General features: G+C 41.6%; 1 protein-coding gene across 1 annotated transcript; it reads left to right on the forward strand.

Annotated features, from left to right (window-relative positions):
* Positions 1-1,979: 1,979 nt before the first annotated feature.
* rasl11a (RAS-like, family 11, member A) lies at positions 1,980-20,080 on the forward strand. Its single transcript, XM_079579977.1, has 8 exons — positions 1,980-2,129; positions 10,341-10,397; positions 10,616-10,698; positions 16,120-16,157; positions 16,241-16,370; positions 18,230-18,305; positions 19,699-19,775; positions 19,914-20,080. The coding sequence occupies exons 1-8, from the start codon at positions 2,006-2,008 to the stop codon at positions 20,058-20,060; spliced, it is 732 nt and encodes a 243-aa protein (XP_079436103.1). The 5' UTR covers positions 1,980-2,005; the 3' UTR covers positions 20,061-20,080.
* The last annotated feature ends 1,038 nt before the right edge of the window (positions 20,081-21,118 follow it).

The raw sequence follows: 21,118 nt of genomic DNA on the forward strand, positions 1-21,118 counted from the left end.
TGATATTTGTGTGTATTTGGCCCTACACTACGCATCCCACGGCTATTCCACAAAGAGCAAATCCATGCACGGTCAAAAACGGTTCCACTGGGCAGTAGTGCAGGGCGGAAGTGGAACATAATGACCTCAATTCAGGCCCTGCCCCTCTGTGTGAGAACCACTAACCACTAAGCCACTGTGAGACTGGGATGTAGGACTACAACTAGTCTATTTTCCCCACTTTTTTAAATGGCAAATGGTCACATTCTCTCGCCGCTCTGGTCCCTGACCCACAGTTTGGGAACTGCTGATATAAAGAAGGGGGTTTTATGCTTTTTTCAATCACATAGCACCAGTCTATATCACACTACAATGATGACAAAACCTTCTGTTGGTCTGTAACTGCAGTAAATTAGAATAACTGCCTTGTATAAAATTGCTCTCTCAAAATGGCTGTAGCGAATGTCTTGAAATAGGCCTCTGTCTCTTTAAAGCAGTACTAACGTGTTTACCTTAATAAATCCTTTCCATAGTCCCTGTGGGGGTAATACAAGTGTTTTCGGGATGATTGGAAGGTTCATCTCCCCCTGGTGTCTCTGGCCAGAAAACCATGTTTTCAATGTGACTGCCACCGGACCAGAGTTACCAATACACACTAATAAAATCACGAAGAAGAAGCTAACAGGCTAACGGGCGAAGCTAACTGTGGGCTAACGTCACTTTAAACAGTATTTACAGCCAAGTTTGAGTGAAAAAAAATATTTCCATTGTATATTTTGGATGCACAGTAACCCTCTCTCCCTTCGCCTTTCCCGTCAGCGTAGTATTTACTCTCCAAGACAATTAATAAGTTAAAAAATCGTAACTTGCTACACGTGCAGTTGCGCTTATAGCCTCTAGGGGCAAGAGTTACTTAGTACTGCTTTAAGAACCTCTGACTCTTTCCGACACGCCCCCTCCACACGCTGTCTGTGGCATCAGTGGGGAGGGGGTTCTGCTGAGGAGCAGTGGTTGGTTACTCGGCTGGTGACGAAAGCTCGGAGGCGTCTCCAGGAGGTGGGGGCGTTCCTAGGAGGACTCAGGCAAACCTATCCCTAAAATGGCCGCCATCAGAGTTTTTACAGATTACTCAAAAATACGTGAACGTGCCGAGGCAACACTTCAGGCATGTTTTTAATGAGGGAATGACATAATAACATGATGTAAAGCTTGAACAAGTCCATTTTGCATAATACCCCCCCTTTAAAAGTAAAAACGCCCCAAAAGTGCAACAAAAAAGCAAGGGAAAACATCGGTTCAGATCAGTTTTCTCGGTCTTATACTGTCAACTTTTAGATTTGGGTAAAGCTGAACTGGAGAAAACGCGCCTTAGAGGTTAAAACAGATTGAAGAATTCTGATATAGACTGATAGAAATTACAAATGTTGCCTTTAAGATCCTGTTTTGACCACCCAGCCTGATAATAAAATAAAAATGATAAATACCAAGAAAAGCCAAAGGTTGATAATGTAACTCAAGTCTCTCACATTTCTGCTGTCACGGCAAATTAACTTCCAGTTCCTCATGATCAGGCATAACCCCTATAGTTGCGCAGAGCCTATATCTCTCTCTCCCTATTACCTCCAACCGAGCGTAAAGTATTTTTAAGGGGCAGTCCAAAATGTGGAGGGGCCGTCTTGACCTGACCGACAGCTTTATGGGAAGAGGGGGATTCGGCCAGGACTGTCAGAAGCATTTGGACTCCATATGGACACGAACTGCGCTGCGGCTTCGCCATTTCAACACTATCCCTGACGATCACTGACACAGATGGAGACTGGAATTTGGAAATCGTGGAAAGTATCCCCAAGATCTCGCGGTTTTGAATGAAGATGGATGCGTTTTCCCGTCGTCCCCGCGGTGACTTTACTGGAACGGCGCGGTAGTGTCTGTTTGTCTGTCTGTGGAGGGTTTTTTTTTCTTTTTTTTTGGTGCAACTTTTACGCGCAGAGCTGGCGGCGGTGAGGCGCGCTCTGAGGCGGGGAAGATGAGCGGCGGAGGGTCGGGGAACTTTCTCCTGGTGCCTATCCCGGAGTATCCGCTGCTGGACTGCGTGCCCAACAAGACCGTGAAGATCGCGGTGCTCGGGGCCAGCAGCGTGGGCAAAACCGGTACGAAAACACACGGGCTACACTTTCAGGACTTGATAGTGGAGTGAGAGGCAGCGTTTTTCTAATCACTTTGAAAATAGGAGATGCTGCACGTGATTCAACGACAGGTGGCGCCAAATCCCGGTTTTCAAATAGGCCGATTTAAACCATTTTCAAGTAAAATAGTGAAACCTTGTTATCCATTTTATCCCTCGTGTCGCCTTCGTGGGTCTTTTAGACCCGCTGTCATGTTCCGGGCATTTGGATGCAAGGTGACACAAGGGGGCGCTCTTCCAACCTTCTCAGTGTAAACGTGAGTTGACTTTCTTCAGAGTGAGACTTTAGGTCAGACACCATGAGTGACAGTAACATGACGCTAAATACAGTGAGCTCTTTGTTTTCAGTAAAAACTCAGAGGCCTCATTGCTCTTCAGTCACAGACTGAGAAGTGAAGAAGGAAGTCATGGAGCTTCTGCTTTAGACTGAACTTCAGACTTCTGCTGCATGTAAGAGTCATATCATATCATATCAAATGTTGTAATCTGTAAAGCACTTTGTGATACCTTTTGGTATGAAAAGTGCTTTATAAAGTTTGATTGATTGATCATATTCTGAAACTAAAATCTGTAGTAGAAACAAAATATGTGGAAAATTATTATTACAATTACAAAAAGAAAAATATTTGAAAATCATGTATCTAATCAAAAAATTAGTTTCTTTTAATTTACCCTTGTTCTAAAAAAAACAAAAAAACAATCCCAGGTCATTTGTATCTGCTGTAGAGTCATGTTTGTCCCAGTTCCTCTGAGTCGTGGTGCAGCTCATGAGGTTCATTTCTTCAACAGTTACTGTAGTAACTATTTTCTCCAAAGTAAAAGTAGATCTACCACAGTCCTGTCCACATCTGTCATGGTCCACCATGACCCACCACGACTCAGAGGAACTGGGACAAACATGACTTTACAGCAGATACAAATGGTTAGGGTTTGTTTGGGTTTTCTTTTTTAGAATGAGAGCAAAAAAAAAAAAAAAGCTTTATTTGATTAGATACAGGATTTTCAAATATTCTTCTTTTTGTAATTGTAATAATAATTTTCCATATATTATGTTTTTACTACAGATTTGAGTTTCAGAAAATAATATGACTCTTACATGCAGAAGAAGTCTGAAGTTCTGTCTAAAGCAGAAGCTCCATGACTTCCTTCTTCACTTCTCAGTCTGTGACTGAAGAGCAATGAGGCCTCAGCCTTTTTACTGGAAACAAAGAGCTCACTGTATTTAGCGTCATGTTACTCTCACTCATGGTGTCTGACCTAAAGTCTCACTCTGAAGAAAGTCAACTCACATTTACACTGAGAGGGTTGGAAGAGCGCCCCCTTGTGTCACCTTGCATCCAAATGCCAGGAGCATACCAGCGGGTCTAAAAGACCCGCGAAGGCGACACGAGGGTTAAAGGGATTGAACAGTGATTTATTTTAATGTATTTGATAGGGACAATGCATATTGATGAACAGTTGCACATGAGCACTGTAAATATGCCAGATTATAGCGGGGATGCTAGTTTCCATCTGTATAGGTAGGCAGCACATACACAATTTACAATTACATAATGTGACAACGATACATGCAGTAACAACTAAAAGTGTTCACAGGCCTGGTTTTCCTTTAGCCACAGTTTAAAACGTACTTTAAAAGTGGCCAGAGTTGGAGTCTCTCTGACTGATAAAGGGAGACTATTCCAGTACTGTGTGTTGAGCCTGGTAATGACAACTGGAGCAACAAGAACACGGACTATAATACGTGCATTAATGTGCCCTTATGTCATGAAAACTAGTGAACGTGGCTGATATTTGGCATTGGAAACTGAAAGAAATATATGAATGGTCGCTTTGTTACTTGCTTTGTAGCGATCTTGCAGGAAATAGTAATAGTGTAATAGTGTTTGCTTCTGTTATTATGTGAATAGCTCAAACAGCGGTTGTGAGTCAAAAAGCTGTTCTGAAAGGAAACGAGTTCTTCATTTTTTGTTTTGTTTCTTTGCTATTGTTCCTTGTTGTTGTTTTGTTTACACTGATTATACTATGAGAAATGAAAAGTTCATCATTTTGAGTTGGGGGTAGGCGCTCATAAGCTTTTGCTTCAGCCTACTCCTTTTGAGCAAAATGTATGCTCAAATAAATAAATAAATAAATAAGTACTTGGTGCCTTTTACAGAGAGCACAGTCTGTCCAGAGGAGGTTCTCCTGTGTGGAACCTCACAGTCTCCTCGAGCTGATGCCCTGGTGCCCGTGATCCCACTAACAGACTTTGGCTTGATGAAATCCTGCAATGGAGGTGGAGCAAGTCCATGCAATACTTTATATACAAGGCAACCATGTTTAAAATTAATGAAGTTATCAAAATTGAGTAAATGATGCTTCTCTAAAACAGTGCAGTGGTGAAAGGAGAACGGTTTCTTGTTACTCTATTGGTTTGAGTGTTGTACCAGCAGCAAGTGACCATGTGGTTATACAATACTCTACATGAGACAGAATCATGGAGTGTAAGAACATTCGGGCCGCATACGATTGGCTGTAGTGTAGTTGTCAGTGTTAATTTTGACAACACATTTTAATTTAGTTTTAGTCTTTTGATGAAAACGTAATTCGACTTTTGTCTAGTTTTAGTTAAAAAAAAATCTTAAATTTTAGTCTAGTTTTAGTCGACTAAAATTGCAAGTAAATTTAGTCGACTAAATTTAAGACGAATTTGGTCGACTTTGCATTGATAATATTAATTATAATCATATTTAATCTTGCTCCTCTGCTTCATGGAGCTGCTCCCACATGAACAAAGCTCAGAGCTGAACCTTTAACAGAGGATTTACATGATCTGAGGCTCTTTCAGACGGTCAACAGAAGTTTGGATGATTTTAAGTTAAGTTAAGTTATATATGCACGTACTGTCCATGTACAGGTGTATATACATATAGCAATGATGGTACTATATGGGGCAGCATCAGACGGCAGCAATAACCTGTCACCATTCCATTCCATATTTAAAGGGACTATAAGGAGTTTAAAAATGTTAAAACTAAGTATTTTCCTCCCCCTACATGTTCCAGCCATGTCCTAATGTGTAGAATGAGCTCAGACCTGTTCACCACAACTGCCTCTAAAATCCTGTACGGTCACTCAAAAATGTGTCACTTCGGCCCGAATTGCCGTCATGCAGGAGCTTAATATAGAAGGTGCAGTTACACATATGGCCTGAGGTGGCAGTAGTGAGTATAAAATGGCGAACTTGCTTCCAGCCCCTTTAAGAATGTACTATAAGACAGTATTCCAAACCTGATTCGGTACCAAAGACTATGTAAACTTATTTCCTATGTTTGATTATGGTTATGTATATCTTAATTGTACCATAATGAGCTGGTCTCAGAGAACAAACCGGGATGTAAAAGAACGGCAGCTGTAAAGTTTGTAAATACGTTTAAAGGGTTCGGCATAAATAAGCATTGTTTGCTTCAGCCTACTCCCTTTTGGGCATTATTGTGTTTCTTTTCTTTTGTAACAACTTGGAACTTGAAATTGCTCAAATAAACTAAACTAAAGTTAAGTTATCCTGCATTAATCTCTGTAGAGAAATTAGTTCTCTGCATTTTGACCCATCCTCAGTGTGGCATGGGGCGACCTGATGGAGTCTCCATGATGTGGAGCCAGGCTGGTGGTCAGAAACACCTGGCTGGAGGATTAACCTATCGGACATTTAGTCTCTCCCTTTCGTTTTTATTTAGTCTTGTTTTAGTCGACTAAAATATCTGGACATTTTAGTCATAGTTTTAGTCTCATGAAAAACTTTTAATTTAGTTTTAGTCCAATTTTAGTCGTCAAAAATATCACTTTGACTTAAATTAAGACGAAATTAACACTGGTAGTTGTGGTATGAGGCCTGGAAGTCAAAGTAACAGTTGAAGTTGAGTTGAATTCATTATTCGTTCACTCCTATTGTAGCCACAGCTGCCTTCGGGGCACAAGGTTCAAGGTTTAATTTTACTATTGTCTCTTGTATGGTAAATGGACTCAACGTATATAGTGCTTTTGTACCTTTATCGGGCCCAAAGCGCTTCACAGTGAGGAACCAGTCACCCTCTCATTCATACACTAATGTACGCAGATACTGGAGGCGACTATAGGGTGAAGTGTCTTGCCCAAGGACACGACAAGCCTGAGTGAGTGAGTGAGTGAGTGAGTGAGTGAGTGGTGGTCGGAGGGGCCGATGGCGCAGACCGGCAGCTTCACTTCCGTCAGTCTACCCCAGGGCAGCCGTGGACAAAGTACAGAGCTGGTACAGAACTCGGAAAATTAGAATATTGTTAAAAAGAGTTATTCAACTTAAGGGGAGACACTACAGGCAACACTCAATTTTTTCAGTTTTCAGGTTTTGGGCCAAATTGGTCTCTGAACATATAAGCTTTCATCCGGAAACAGAAAATATGCCTAATCTTCACAATAACATGTTAAAATAATGCGCTGATTCAATGTTTGCCCATAGACTTATATGGGACAATGCAATTTCAAGGGCCTTTTTCTCAAAACACATTTTTCTGTCATTGTGGCGACACTATGTTCACGTCAGTCGGACCTAAAGACTTCAAATTTTCCAGCCTTGGACTGAATAATATTTGGAAGATTTTTTCAGAGGGATTTTTTATTATTTAATCCCTAGCCCCATTTATTGAGTTTTGAATGTCAAAAAATAAGGCGAAAATTAAATTTTTAAACATTTTTCCACTAAAAAACAGCCTATTTTAAAACTAAACAAGAAATCCTAAATCCCCTCTGAGAAAGTCTTGGCAACTCATTTATCAATAAAATGAAACAAAAAAAATTTGAATGTAGCTCCATCCATTATTCAGATTTCGTCGCCGAAAAGATGGGAAATTTGGGGCATTTTTAGGTATAAAACACCTTGTTCTTATATGAAAAGATAAAATAACAGAAAAAATTGCAATGTATTTTTTTCTTACATTTATGCCAGTGATCGACAGCAACAGTTTCAAATTGATATCTGTAAATATACATTTTCTCCCTATTCACCTGCAGTGTCTTGCCTTAAAATGTGAAACTACAGGTGAAACTCGATTCAAAAGTTCATTTAATTATGTGATTCAACCTAAATTGTGAAACTAATCTGTGATGTAGACTCTTTACATGCAAAGTGAGATATGTAAAGCCTTTATTTGTTGTAATTTTGAGTCATATTAAGTCATATTATCAAAAATATAAGATATAAAGTAAAGTAAAGTAAGTATTTGGTCGGTTCCCTATAGACTTTCTATTGGATTCCGGTCAAATACTTTTTTACCCCACTGTATGTCATTTTGCATGTCATGAGTCTACATCATAGATCAGTTTCACATTCTAAGTTGAATTACAGAATTAAATGTTGAACATGAATTTCACCAGTAATAGCTTAACATTTCTGAGTATGGAGAGAATGAAAAGTGCAAATGTAACGTGTCTTTTGAGTGTCCAGAAAAGCCCTATACAAAACCAATGCATTGCTATTATTATCACCCGACAATGGGGTGACTGTGGCTCAGATGGTAAAGTGGAACCGGAGGGTTAGCAGTTTGAGTCCCAGCTCACGTAGACACTGTCATTGTATCCATGGGCAAGACACTTCACTCACAGTGTTAAAGGAATAGGCCACCGTTTTTACATACTGAGATATGTTCTTACCTTAGCTTTGACGAGTTCTTTAAGACCTGTCTGATCTTCACCCGTGCCTTCAGTCACTTAAACACAGCGCAGACGGCGTTAGCATTTAGCCTCTCCCTCTCTCCACTATAGCTCCAAAACAGGTCACGACAGAAGCTACCAAGCTCTTCCACGTTTTCTCTATTTAAATATGGTTACGTGAAGTGTTACACTACAAAGTATAATTACACAAAATTAAACAATGTGGATTTTCTAAGCGGATAAAAGGGGGAACTATATTGTGAGGCGTAATAATACCAGGAGTAATTTGGCATCCGCACAGTAAAGTGAAGATTACTGCGCAGATTTCGAACTACTCCTGGTATTATTACGCCTTACATTATAGTTCCCCCTTTTATCTGCTTAGAAAATCCACATTGTTTAATTTTGTGTAATTATACTTTGTAGTGGAACACTTCACGTAACCATATTTAAATAGGGAAAACGTGGAAGAGCTTGGTAGATTCTATCTTGACCTGTTTTGGAGCTATAGTGGAGAGGGGGAGAGGCTAAATGCTAACGCCGTCTGCGCTGTGTTTACGTGACTGAAGGCACGGGTGAAGATCAGACAGGTCCTAAAGAACTCGTCAAAGCGAAGGTAAGAACATATCTCAGTATGTAAAAACGGTGGCCTATTTATTCCTTTAAGAATGGACTGAAGGAGTGAGGGTTCTCCCATAGCATTCAAGGGCTGAAGTGTTTTTGAAGCCAGCTCCATTATTTAGAATAGGAGATAAAAAATATGAAAGGACGATGCTAAGTATGTTCAGACTGTGTTCAATTATGACTTAAAGGGAGGCAAAAAAGTTTCAATGGAAAGCCCATAGGAGCCAGAAACTTCCGGAACCAGCCGTCATTTCCTTATGGTTTCAGGAAGACAGTCGGACACAATAAATCCATTCTTCATTTTACAGTCTATGGTGTCCGCTCACACATATTCCTTGAAGTAAAGTGCTTTGAGAGCCCAATGCAGGTGGAAAAATGTAGATAAAAGATCATTTACCACCAACCACTCACTCACACAGACAGTGGGTGAAATGTCTTGCTCAAGGACAGGACATCAGGAGCCAGATTCTGTTCCAAATCTCTCCCACTATGTGTCTGCTGAGAATGCGCTTTCGAAGTCCCTGGGAACCTTTTTTATCTCTCACATCCCCCATTCCCACACCTCTGTATTTTTAGTGCCACGTTCATTTATCTGAAGCCAAAGCCATCTCTGTATTTGGCCATGTCTGGATAACGCGTGACTGGACTACGGGAGCGCAGACTAAACTCAGGCGAAGTTATCTGGTGTGAGCTGACTTTAAAATATGACGGCCACATGTGGAGCGTAAAGCCACAGAGGAGATGGAGCGCCGTCACCTCGGAGCTCGACAGGAAACCTAAACACAAAGACGTAAGGAAGTGCAAGAGACAAACTGCAACATCAGAAACACAGACAGGAGGATTCACCAATACGGCACAAAATGACGACTTTACGGTATATCAGTGTGCTCAGACTTTGGCACTTCGGTTTGTTTGCATTTCCAAATTCACAGATGTTCGAGAAGGTTCTTTCTGTAGACACCGTGACGTTATATAGGTCAGAGGGTGAGAGCTGGACACGAGCCATAGAGGTGTGAGCGGGAGTGGGCAGTAACGGAGTAAATCTGTTCAAGTACTTAAAGGGACTATACGGAGTTTAAAAATGTTAAAATTAAGTATTTTCCTCCCCCTACATGTTCCAGCCATGTCCTAATGTGTAGAATGAGCTCAGACCTGTTCACCACAACTGCCTCTAAAATCCAGCACTGTCACTTAAAAAGTTGTTACTTCGGGTCCGAAGTGCCGTCATAATATAGAAGCTGCAATTACACATATGACCTGAGGTGGCAGTAGTGAGCATAAAATGGCTAACTTTAAAAGCCCTATACCTGATTTTTGGATTACACTACCGGTCAAAAGTTTGGAAACACTCTTTTATGTGTTTTTTTTTTATTTCAAGAATATTGACATTGTAGATTCTCACTTAAAAGGGACTTTTCATTTTTATACTCGCTACTGCCACCTCAGGTCTTACGCGTAACTACAGTTTCTATTAAGCTTGTGCTTCGGACCCGAATTAACACCTTTTTGAGTGAAGCTTTAAAATGAGGCAATACACTGATGCTCTCCAGTTGAAAAGATTTGTGACCCCCGGGGGTGACCCTCTGGGGGAGACTTCCTCTTAGATTTGGGTAAAGCCGAACTGGAGAAAATGCCCTCGGTTCAGGCGGGAGGGTAAGAGGTTAAACTCACAATTAATATTCTGACCAAACACTCTCCTGTATCTGAGCGCACACATTACCTGCATTAACTTATATTTACACAGCCTTTTTACACAATGAGGTCCTTGTAACAGAAACAGCAGAGAGCTACTTTTGCTCATACATTTAATCGTAAAATTGTGACTTCAAAGGCTAAAAACACAAAATAAACTTATTTAACAATGTCTTTTTTCTTCTTCTTGTAGCTCTCATTGTACGATTCTTGACCAAAAGGTTCATTGGAGACTACGAGGCCAACACGGGTGAGTTTGCGCTTTACAAAATGATGCTGTGTAATATTTTATTGTCGATTCTTCACCAGTAATTCTGAAGTTGAACTGTTGAAGAATCAAAATACCATGAGCGTCATTCAAATCGGTGCAAAGTCCATGTCAACACAGATTTGTTTGGTTATTTGCACTTACTCGTCATTATTTACAGTGTCTGTGTTCAGTATTTACCTCATGTCTGTTTGCCTCAGGAGCGCTGTACTCCAGGAAGGTCACGCTGGACGTGGAGGAAGTGTCTCTGCAGATCCAGGACACGCCCTGTGTCTCTCTGCAGGTAACCAGTCACTCACAAGATGTTAAGATGTCGTTTCATGTGTTGCTACAAGGTTGAGTTCTTCATATTTGTAGGTTTTAACATTGTGTGAATTAAAGTGTCTTCTAAAACATGTACAACAGGCTAAAAATCCACCATCTAAACAACTTCTGACTGTGAAGCAAGATGTGGAGATGGGTTGTAGTTACAGGTTACCAATGTAAACTGGTCAGTCTTAAAGCAGAACTATGTAACTCATGCCCCTAGAGGCCATAAGCGCCACTGCAGGTGTCGTAGCATGTTGCGTTTTTTACTCATTAACTGTCCGTGAAAGTAAATACTACAGTGACAGAAAAGACAAAGGGACAGAGGGAAATTGTTCATCCAATTACACAATGGAGATCATTTATTTCACTCAAACTTGGCTGTAAATACTGTTTAAGTGGTGCTAGCCCCCAGTTAGCTTGACCTGTTAGCCTGTTAGCTTCTTCTTTGTGATTCCATTAGTGTGTATTGGGGCCTCCGGTGGCAGGGAAAGTTGCAATTATGGTTTTCTGGCCAGAGACACCAGGGGGAGATGAAAGACCCTCCAATCATCCCTTTAACACTTGTATTACCCCCAGAGGGACGACGGAAAGGATTTATTAAGGTAAACAAGTTACTTAGTTCTTCTTTAAGCTCTAGCGGATTTTTCACAGGAGTTAAAAAGTCAATACATGAATTATGCTAAAACAAAGGCTTCAAATGTGCATTATGTTTTTTTATGCCAGTGGTGGCCTCTACAATGCTCCACCAGGATCAATTGTTTTGTTGGTTTTCTGTTGAAGGGGTCAGTCTGCAGTGAAAACCTACCAAAAACTCTCTGTGATGCAAAATAAAGGTGCCATAAAGGTCAATAAAAGGTCAAATACGCAAAAGTTTGTCAGAAATACTAAAACATGGTCCAAAACTAGAGGTGGGCAATATATCGAAAGGCAATATCGACATTATAGAGTACATCTCCAATGTGAATAAACCAATAAAAGGTTGCAATAGCTGCTGCTTAACATATAAAATATAATATACTGAATGTCGCCAACCTCTCGAACACATTTTTTGGCTTTTGTGTCCAATTGCTTTTAAATATCTGATTTCCCCTCGCTTCTCTGTAGTGGAATATTTGCAAATCTTTAGAAATTGAATATGCTTCTGAAATCCGTGTCACGGTGTCAGGCGTGTGTGTGGTTTTCGGTGGGGCTGGTCCGTGACCCCCGGGGGTGACCCTCTGGGGGAGACTTCCTCTGCTCTTATCTGTCTGAGTGGAGGAAATGAACAGCTTCTGTAAACATAGAGTCCGCTGGTGTCAGGAGAGTAAGGGCATGCTAAACTCATTAAACCCTTCTCCAGCGAAGTGGATGGTCGGGAAAAGTCATTAATAACTTTTACTGGAGCGATTACGCTGTTGTGGGAGCAGTATTTAGTTGCATCTGTTCTATAAATCTACACTTTATAGACTACGAATGCCAATGTACTGATTAAAATGCAGAGATTTGTTAAAACCTCTTAACCCTCACCTGAACCAAGCACATTTTCTCCAGTTCTTTAGCTTCATGAGAAAAGAAAACATCTATTTTTCACACAGTAGTTGCTCGTTTTCTTCCTTAAAATCTTAGTTTTAAAGCAGAACTATGCAACTTGTTTACCTTAACGAATCCTTTTTTTAAGTAGTCGCTCTGGGGGTCATACAAGTGATAATGGGATGATTGGAGGGTCTTTCATCTCCCCCTGGTGTCTCTGGCCAGAAAACCACAATTGCAACTTGACTGCCACCGGGCCGGAGTCACCAATACACACTAATGGAATCACGAAGAAGAAGCTAACATGCTAACAGCCAAGTCTGAGTGAAAAAAATGATCTCCATTGTGTAATTGGTTGTTCAATATCTCTCTGTCCCTTTGTCTTTTTTTGTCAACTTGCTACGACACCTGCAGTGGCACTTATGGCCTCTAGGGGCATGAGTTACTTTGTTCTGCTTTAATGTCAGAGGGAAAAAGAAGAGAAAACTCACCCTTTACGAGACTTATTTTATGACGTTTTGTCGCTAGCGAGATGGAGATTTCCAGAAAATATATATAACAGCGCTTCCCTCGTCTTTCCCAAGCTTATTCATTCACAAATATTGACATGTTTGGTATCCACGTATAGCACGAAAGGCGACCGAGAACACGCTGTGATCCAAATATGGTCATTTCCTTTCTGGGAGACAGCAGACGAGCAGACGTTACTAAACTTCGGGACCCAACATCTCCACTTCAGCAGCTCCTACAGTCTCCAAGCTTCCCAGTGTTGGACAATATTTTTAAGGTTTTTTCAGAAGGGTTTTCAACCTCTTACCCCCCGACTTAACCAAGCACATCATTTTCTCCAGTTCAGTTTTACCCAAATCTAAAAGCCTTTGAGAGCTCACAGCCTATATTGTAGCACCTCATTTGAAAGCTAAGACCTACAAAACCGATCGTAACTTTTTTCTTCCGCTGTTGCCGCTTTTTTGTCACATTTTTGCCGTGTTTTTTTGTTGTGTTTTGGCCACTTTTTTATCGCATTTTTGTCGCTCTTCTGTGGCTTTCTTGTTGATTATTTGTTGCTTTTTCATCCCTCTTTAGTTCTGTTTTTATCGCTCTTTTTGTTGTGTTTTTGTACTTTCACGTCCCTTTCTTTTGAGGGTTTTTTGACTCAGCTTCGTCACTTTTTTTGTGGCTTTTTTGTTCCGTTTTGGTCATGTTTGCCGTGTTTTTGGTCACGTTTTTCTCCCTTATTTTTATCACTCTTTGGTCTTGTGTTTTTGAAGGTTTTTTAATTGTGTAATTGTTGCTCTTCAGGCAAGTTTGTATCGCTTTTTTGCCCCTTTTTTTGCTTTTAGATTTGGGTAAAGCCAAACTGGAGAAAATGTGCTCAGTTATGTGAGGGTTAAGAGGTTAAATATCTAATTCCTAGCCTGATTTATTGAGCTTTGAACCACAAAAAACGGATTTACAGCTGAAAATGGGACGCTGTGAATCTTCTTTCGGGCTAAAAATAACTGACATGGATCTAAATTGCCTTAATTTCCAGATGTGATGCGTGTGATGCGTGTGATGCGTGAAGCGGCGGTCGGTGTCCGCGCTGGTATGTGATGAATGCGGAGATGTGTGGGGTAATTGCAGTAACGATGGGTGGTCCCGCGGGTCAGCAGTTCACCGTGTCCATAAACATGACTTTATCTGGAACACCTGCTGCAGGGCGTCCCGTGCTCTGATGGCGGCGCCGAGGAGGTCAGGGGGCAGGATCGCGGACACTGTGGAGTCAGAGCGGGGGTCACCGTGACTGTTGGCAAAGTTAAAGTGTTTACTGTTTCCTTAACTTGAGATGAAGCCAGAATGTGCTGCTCTTGAGGAGATTTGTCACACGGCCCGACATGTTGACTGATTAAAGTGATTCCAGTGGACTTTTACATGGACGGTCGGAAAAAGCATTCAATGTTGACCAACTTGAAACTCAAAGGGCTTTTAAAACAGTGACTCTCTGGGCTAAGCAAAGATGTGATGAGAATAGCTCGACAAACAACAGAGAAAGAGATGGAATGAGACAGAAAATACATTTTAAAGACTAATAAAGGCATCTACAAAACACAAATGATCTCACTGGAACCTTTTACTTGGACTCATTTTCTTGGGACAAAGAAGCGGCAACTCCACAACTTTCACAGCTCACCGATATAACATACAGGACATCAATCATTCAGCCCCATTAATGATCCCATGTAACCAGTGAAATAACGAGGCTACCCAATTTCCTCCTAGGAAGCCTGTTCCTTAAAAGGGCAAAAAGGCAGGAGGGACTGGCTACGAGTGTCCACAGAGCTCCAGAGCCTGTCAGTCATAGATTTAGGTTACAAATATGTCACTTAGCTCAGCGTAGTTACATGGGTCATAGCATTTTTTTAGAAAAAAATCAAGCAGTGCAAACAAAGTACAAAGCTGTAGTATAATCCTGTTTACCGAGTGCCTTTTGGAGTCGCCCCTGGCCACCAGGGGGTGGTGTTATAGCAACGTCAGCTCCCCGCCATGAGGACCAAAGAGAAACGCTTTCCTCGCCCATTGTTTCTACTACAGGGCTGAGGTTAAGGTTTAGGCATAGATATAATATAATGAAGATGAGTGGGTCCCATTCAGCCCCATTCATTAGGTTTGTTTAAGATTAGCTAGGCGCTCCAGGCGCCTTGCTCTCGTGTGGCCGTGTGTGTCTATGCGGCATGCACCGCCCGCCTGCAGCGCCGGAGTCCGCCTGGCTCATCTTAAGCACGCTTAAGCAGGCTCTGGAGCCAGTCAATGCACTGAAAATGCTTTGAAATTTCAGACTAATTAACAAAACCTAGCGTGGTTAAAAATATTTCACCCACCCCAGCATGGGCACATGGGTCATAGCTTTGGAGCCAGGCTTTTAAACTGTTTTTGGGACATCTGAAGTCTCATTAGAATCAATGCCTCGAAGTGTTTCTTGGAGTCGCCCCTGGCCACCAGGGGGTGGTATTACAGCAATGTCAGCTCCCACCATGAGGACCATAGAAGAGCGTTCCACGCCCATTGGGGTTAGGATAAGGCGTCAGTGATTATGCCCGTCTACCTACACCGCTCTTCCACCTTTTGGAGAAGAGAGTGAATGGAGTGAATGAAAGTATTGTCCCATTGGCAGTCGTTTTCTTAAAGGGACTATACGGAGTTTAACATGTTAAAATTATGTATTTTCCTCCCTCTACATGTTCCAGCCATGTCCTAATGTGTAGAATGAGCTCAGACCTGTTCACCACAACTGTCTCTAAAATCCTGCACTGTCACTCAAAACGTTGTTACTTCGGGTCCGAAGTGCCGTCATGCACGAGCTTAATATAGAAGGTGCAGTTACATGTATGACCTGAGGTGGCAGTAGTGAGCATAAAATGCACCTTATTAAGCGCGTGCACCTTATTAAGCGCTCGCAGGACAAACTACAAACTATTTCTCCCACTGTGAGTTAAACACTGTGCAAGTCACAAATATATCGAGTCCCAGTCTAGCTCTAGTATTAAAGAGCGTGAAGCAAACTCCACGCTGCAGAAATGTGATCGAAACACCAGCATGTGCGCCCCCACACCCACAGCAGGGGCAAATATTCCAGTCTGGTACAGTCACTGAAAAGCTTTGGGAGGGACCACTGCTGTGCATTACATCACCATGGGTGTCAGTTCAGCCCCTGTCCAGCCACTTACTGCACCAGGTCTGAAACTGAAGATCTATAGTCTGTCTCACATTTTGTATATTCCTACTGAATCTTGACTAACAAAGGCATGATGGTTATTGTTTTCGTTCCAGAAAAGAAGCTGTCATTTTTCATACAGTTAAAAGCATTTATAACAAAAATGTTCATGGATTTTCTGTTTCTTCCCAGGATGATGAAGGCCTTTACTGCCAGGAACAGATCAACAGGTCGGCTTCGCCAAACATTTCAGCATTTCGTTGCCAAATAATCATCGACCGAGGTAATTATCCGTGAACTTCTCCCTCTGCAGATCTATTTACTGGGCGGATGGATACGTGTTTGTCTTCTCCATCACGGACCACAGCAGTTACCGCACCATCCAGCCGCTGTACCAACACGTCCGCCGCATCCACCCGTCTGGGAACATCCCCGTCATCCTGGTCAGTCTGTCCAGCTGTGGTTTTAAGCAAAATCATTGACCCTTTAGTCGCAGAACAGTTTTAGCGTCAATCATAATCTTTCTGCTTGCACAAGGGGGTTTAAAAGGGGAGACACTTTGGTTCATTTGCAATTGAAATTTTAACCAATTTGCTTTTGTTAATCAAAGTCTGGGGGTCAAATGTAGCCGATTTGATTGGACGGCAGGCTTTATTGGATAAGTTCAGGGTGAGGAGCAGGAAGAGACACTCAGCAAATTGTCAGAACCGAGACTTGAACCCATGACACTGAAGGCAGAGCAGCGTTCCACCACATGTGCATCAGCCCTAACCATTAGACCATTGACTGGACGTAAGGTTGACAATGCTCCAGATGGTAGAGGGGGTCTTCCAGTAACTGGGAGGTTGGCGGTTCCAATCCCGTGTCCCGTTTAGTGAAGGTTGTTGTTGTGTCCTTGGACGAGACACTTCAGCCATTTTACGATATCGGACGATATTTGGCCGATATCTCCGGAACTGAAAATGATAGAGACTGAGGCCCCGTCCACACGAAGTCAAGCTCAGGACTAAACGCCCAAATATTTCATCAATCCAGCGGCGTTTTGGGATCTGTAAATGAAGACTTTCCAAACCAGGTCCCAGAGCAGAAAGATCTCAAAACGCCGTTTACATGACTCCATAGTTACGACGTCCTTTACTAAAACAATGACATCACAGCGCCAGTGTTGCGTCTGTTATCCATTATCTACCGACCTCATGATGAGTTTTACTCTGTGCTATCCACATCTTGTTCTATTATCTGAGGTAGCATCACAGCGCCACACACAGGCCTGGTGGATGAATCGCAGCGGTTTTATAGACATGACTGGCTCCACGTCAGTGTTAATTTTAACAACTTATTTTCATTTAGTTTTAGTCTTTTGACGAAAATGTAATTAAATTGTAGTCAAGATTTAGTCAAAAAAATATCTTCAATTTTGGTCTAGTTTTAGTCGATTAAAACTGCAAGTAAATTTAGTCGACTTTGCATTTATAATATTCATTATAATGATATTTAATCTTGTTCCTCTGCTTCATGGAGCTGATCCTTTGGCAGAGAATTTACATGATCTGAGGTTCTTTCAGACTGTAATAGAAGTTTGGATGATTTTAGTCTCTCCTTTTCATGTTTATTTAGTCTTATTTTAGTCGACAAAATATCTGGACATTTTAGTCATAGTTTTAGTCTCACGAAAAACTTTAAATTTAGTTTACTTCCAATTTTAGTCGTCGAAAACATCACTTTAAAATTAAGACTAAATATTTTAGTCGAGGAAATTAACACTGCATCATGTGGACGCACACATTTACTTGTCTTGGTCTGGATCTGGTCTGATAGAGCCTCCCACAACTTCCCAAACCTCAGGAGAACTGAGAAACATCACATGGTTTGTACAGCTCTGATTCTTGGATCGTGTTTTATATATTTTATGTTGCAGACTTTTGCTTATTATTTCGGTTCCGAGACTTACCGTTGAATGTGCTGAATAAATCATCCCTATAGCTCTAATAAAGCGCCCCCTGCAGGAGCTCATCACCACAGAGTATGAAGTTAATGATTACAGTGTATCGCTTTGAGAGACATGTCCACAGGGTCGTTGTTTAGGCCTGAGCTCCTCTGGAAAAGAAATTCTTTCCTGGTTAAAAAAAACTTCAGATAAATAAATGAAAAATAGCTCTTGGACTTGTTTCTGTCCTGTGTTTATTTACTGTACAGTTAAGTTTAGAGTGTGTTTGGTTTGTCAGTGCGGGGGCAGATAATGGCCGTGTCAACCCTAATCCCTCTGTAATCCACTGTAATCTAACGTCTTAATCTGTTTCAGGTCGGAAACAAGAGCGACCTGCTGCGAGCGCGACAGGTGCCGGCCGAGGAGGGAGAGACGTTAGCCGCTTCGCTAGGTACCGCCACCTCCCGTCACTTTGGTCTCATGAGCGATTTCCCCGTTCGTGAGCAGTCGTCTGTACTGGGGCGCTTTAGTGTTTAGGATCAGGATGATTTGGGGGTTTATACGGGCAACACACATATTCATTTAATTTATTTATTTAAAGATTTTCTCAACACTAAAACAGCCAAGTGCAGATGATGTGTTTGTACAACTTTTTCAAGCGGAGTGGGGGGGGGGGGAAATGGGGGCTTAATGGGGGAATGAAGAAAAAATTGGCACAAATATTGAGGAAAAAGTGGAAAAACAGGTTTAAAAATATATATGAGGAGAAATTGGGGGAAGGTTAATAAAACGTTTAAAAATGAAGGGGAAATTGGGGAAGAAATGTGGGGAAATTGGAAAAAATGTGGAGGAATTTCTGAAAAAAATGTTGAAATTATTGTTTTTAATTGGGAGAAACATTTGGCAGAAGTTATTGAATGAGTTTAAAAAAAATTAAGGGGGAAATCGGGACAAGGGGGGGAAATAGGGGGAAAAAAGTGGAATAAAATTGGTTATAAAAATGGTGGGGGAAATGGGGAGCAAGTCTAGGGAGGGACAAAATGGAAAATCTGGGAAGAAAAAATGCATATTTCTGATGGTTTGCAAAAATATATCGCTTCTTCATTGTTATTGAGCAAGTCCCCTAAAAGGTTAAAGAGGCTTGATGCAAGTGCACCATTTTATACTCCATACTGCCACCTCAGGTCATACGTGGAACTGCAGCTTCTATATTAAGCTTGTGCATGACGGCACTTCAGACCCGAAGTAACACCTTTTTGAGTGACAGTGCAGGATTTTAGAGGCAGTCGTGGTGAACAGGTCTGAGCTCATTCTACACATTTGGACATGGCTGAAACATGTAGGGGAGGAAAATACATAATTTTACAATTTTTAAACTCTGTATAGTCCCTTTATAGATAGCAAATATCTCAAAATAGTTAAGCATGTCAGGAGCATTAAAAGCTAGACCAGGGGTCACCAACGTGGACATGCCCAGGAGCCCTCGAGACGTTTTCTATGGTGTAAAACACTTAATTTTCTTGAATCTGATTCTTAAACATATATTATTTCTGTTCTTGTGACCCAGTTTGAGTTTAAAATACGGGGTCAATATCCTATAAGTAAACAGTGTACGTTTAAGTCTGTAGGATTTGTTTTTAACTGGTAGCTCTCGAGCTCTTGAAGTCGCCCTCGGCTGAGAAAAGGTTGGCGACCCCGGAGCTCGACCGATGTGCTCAAACTTGGTAAGTCGTTCCTTTCTGCTGTCACTGGTCTAAATCCTGCTGGTGCATAATGAACGGGGAATGTTGGTATCTGCAGATAAGGCTCTTGAAAGGCCTGACTCTGACGCTGTGTGTGTTCAGGCGGCGTTTACTTTGAGACTTCAGCGCGAGAAAACCATGACAGTGTCCACAACGCCTTCCTCCATCTCTGCCAGGAGGTAGGACAGTAAACTCACACTGGCTTTGCACAATGACAATGCTCTGTACCTTCTTAGTTGAGGAGATATATCTTGCAAAATCAACTTTTTTTAACCTTAAACCAGTCTGAACACTGACTTGAGTTTCCATTTCTTCAGGTGATCCGGTCGTTCGGCTCAGGGAACGGGGAGAAGCGTCGCGGGGGACTTCACCTGGCCCGACCCAAGTCTCCGAACATGCAGGAGCTGAAGAGGAGGTTCAGACAAGTCCTGTCGTCCAAAGTCAAATCGGCCACGACCCTTTGACCAAATGACCCAGAACAAACAGAGACTGAAAGATGGAAGACTTCGAGGGATTCTCTGCTTTGGAAATGAGAAGAAATGGGGGGTTTTAGCATTGAAAGCATGCTGAAAACAACTTAGGTGTTCAATTTGCTCGTTGTTCCCTCATCAAAAATAAACTCCAAGTCTGTTCTTGATCAGGGAACAGCTTTGTAACAAGGGATGCACCGATGCCGATACCACACGCTTGTACTCATACTCATTAATGTGGTCCCTATACCAGAAAGCGATACCACTTGACATGCGGCCAGTGTATCTATATCTCTTCGCTGAGGAGAGAAAATAGCAACAAACTGGAGAATTCTTCAGTGGAAATACAATATTCCACATAGATCTGACTTTATTACAGACTACACTTCCTAAATCAGAGTCTGTGCTGGATTTAACCAGAGCTAACTGTTGTCTTCATTGTGCCTCAGCGCTGGGTCTGGAGCCGGCCGCTAATGTTGCTAACTAGTGGCTAACCACTAGCGGCTAACAGCTCTGGTGATTCTTAAGCCGCTTTTTTCATCTGTAAAACTAACCCAGCGTCTAAAAAGTACTCAGAAAAATGAAAATAAAGAGATCTAGCATGCCTATATTTAGCTAAATTTAAGGGCAACATAAATAATCTAAATTCTGTTGGCTACTGGCTAAGTTGCTCTCGTCTCCAAATCACACATAAGGGAAAATCCACAGAGATGAGGCAAAAAGAGGCCAATTAGCTGTAGTGATCAGTAACCATCTCAATACTATTAAAATGACTAAAGCACAGGCATTGAGTAACTTTTGGGCATGGGCTGTTCTGTCTATGATGGACAGTGTATTAAAGATTAAAGCTATATATTGAATGAAAAACAATGTTCAATTTTGGTATAACTTCTCTTAAAAGTGTAGCCTACTTTACTCAAGGAAATGTAAATGAGTAAAGTAACTGATTAACCAATCTGCTGTGAAAAAGTCTATAAACCGCCTAGAGCCTACACTTCAAAAAGTATGTTTGAAGAAAATGCCATGTATCGGTATTCGGTATCGGCAAGTAC

The sequence above is a fragment of the Gobius niger genome, assembly GCF_951799975.1.
Source record: "Gobius niger genome assembly, chromosome: 21".
Taxonomy (NCBI): domain Eukaryota; kingdom Metazoa; phylum Chordata; class Actinopteri; order Gobiiformes; family Gobiidae; genus Gobius; species Gobius niger.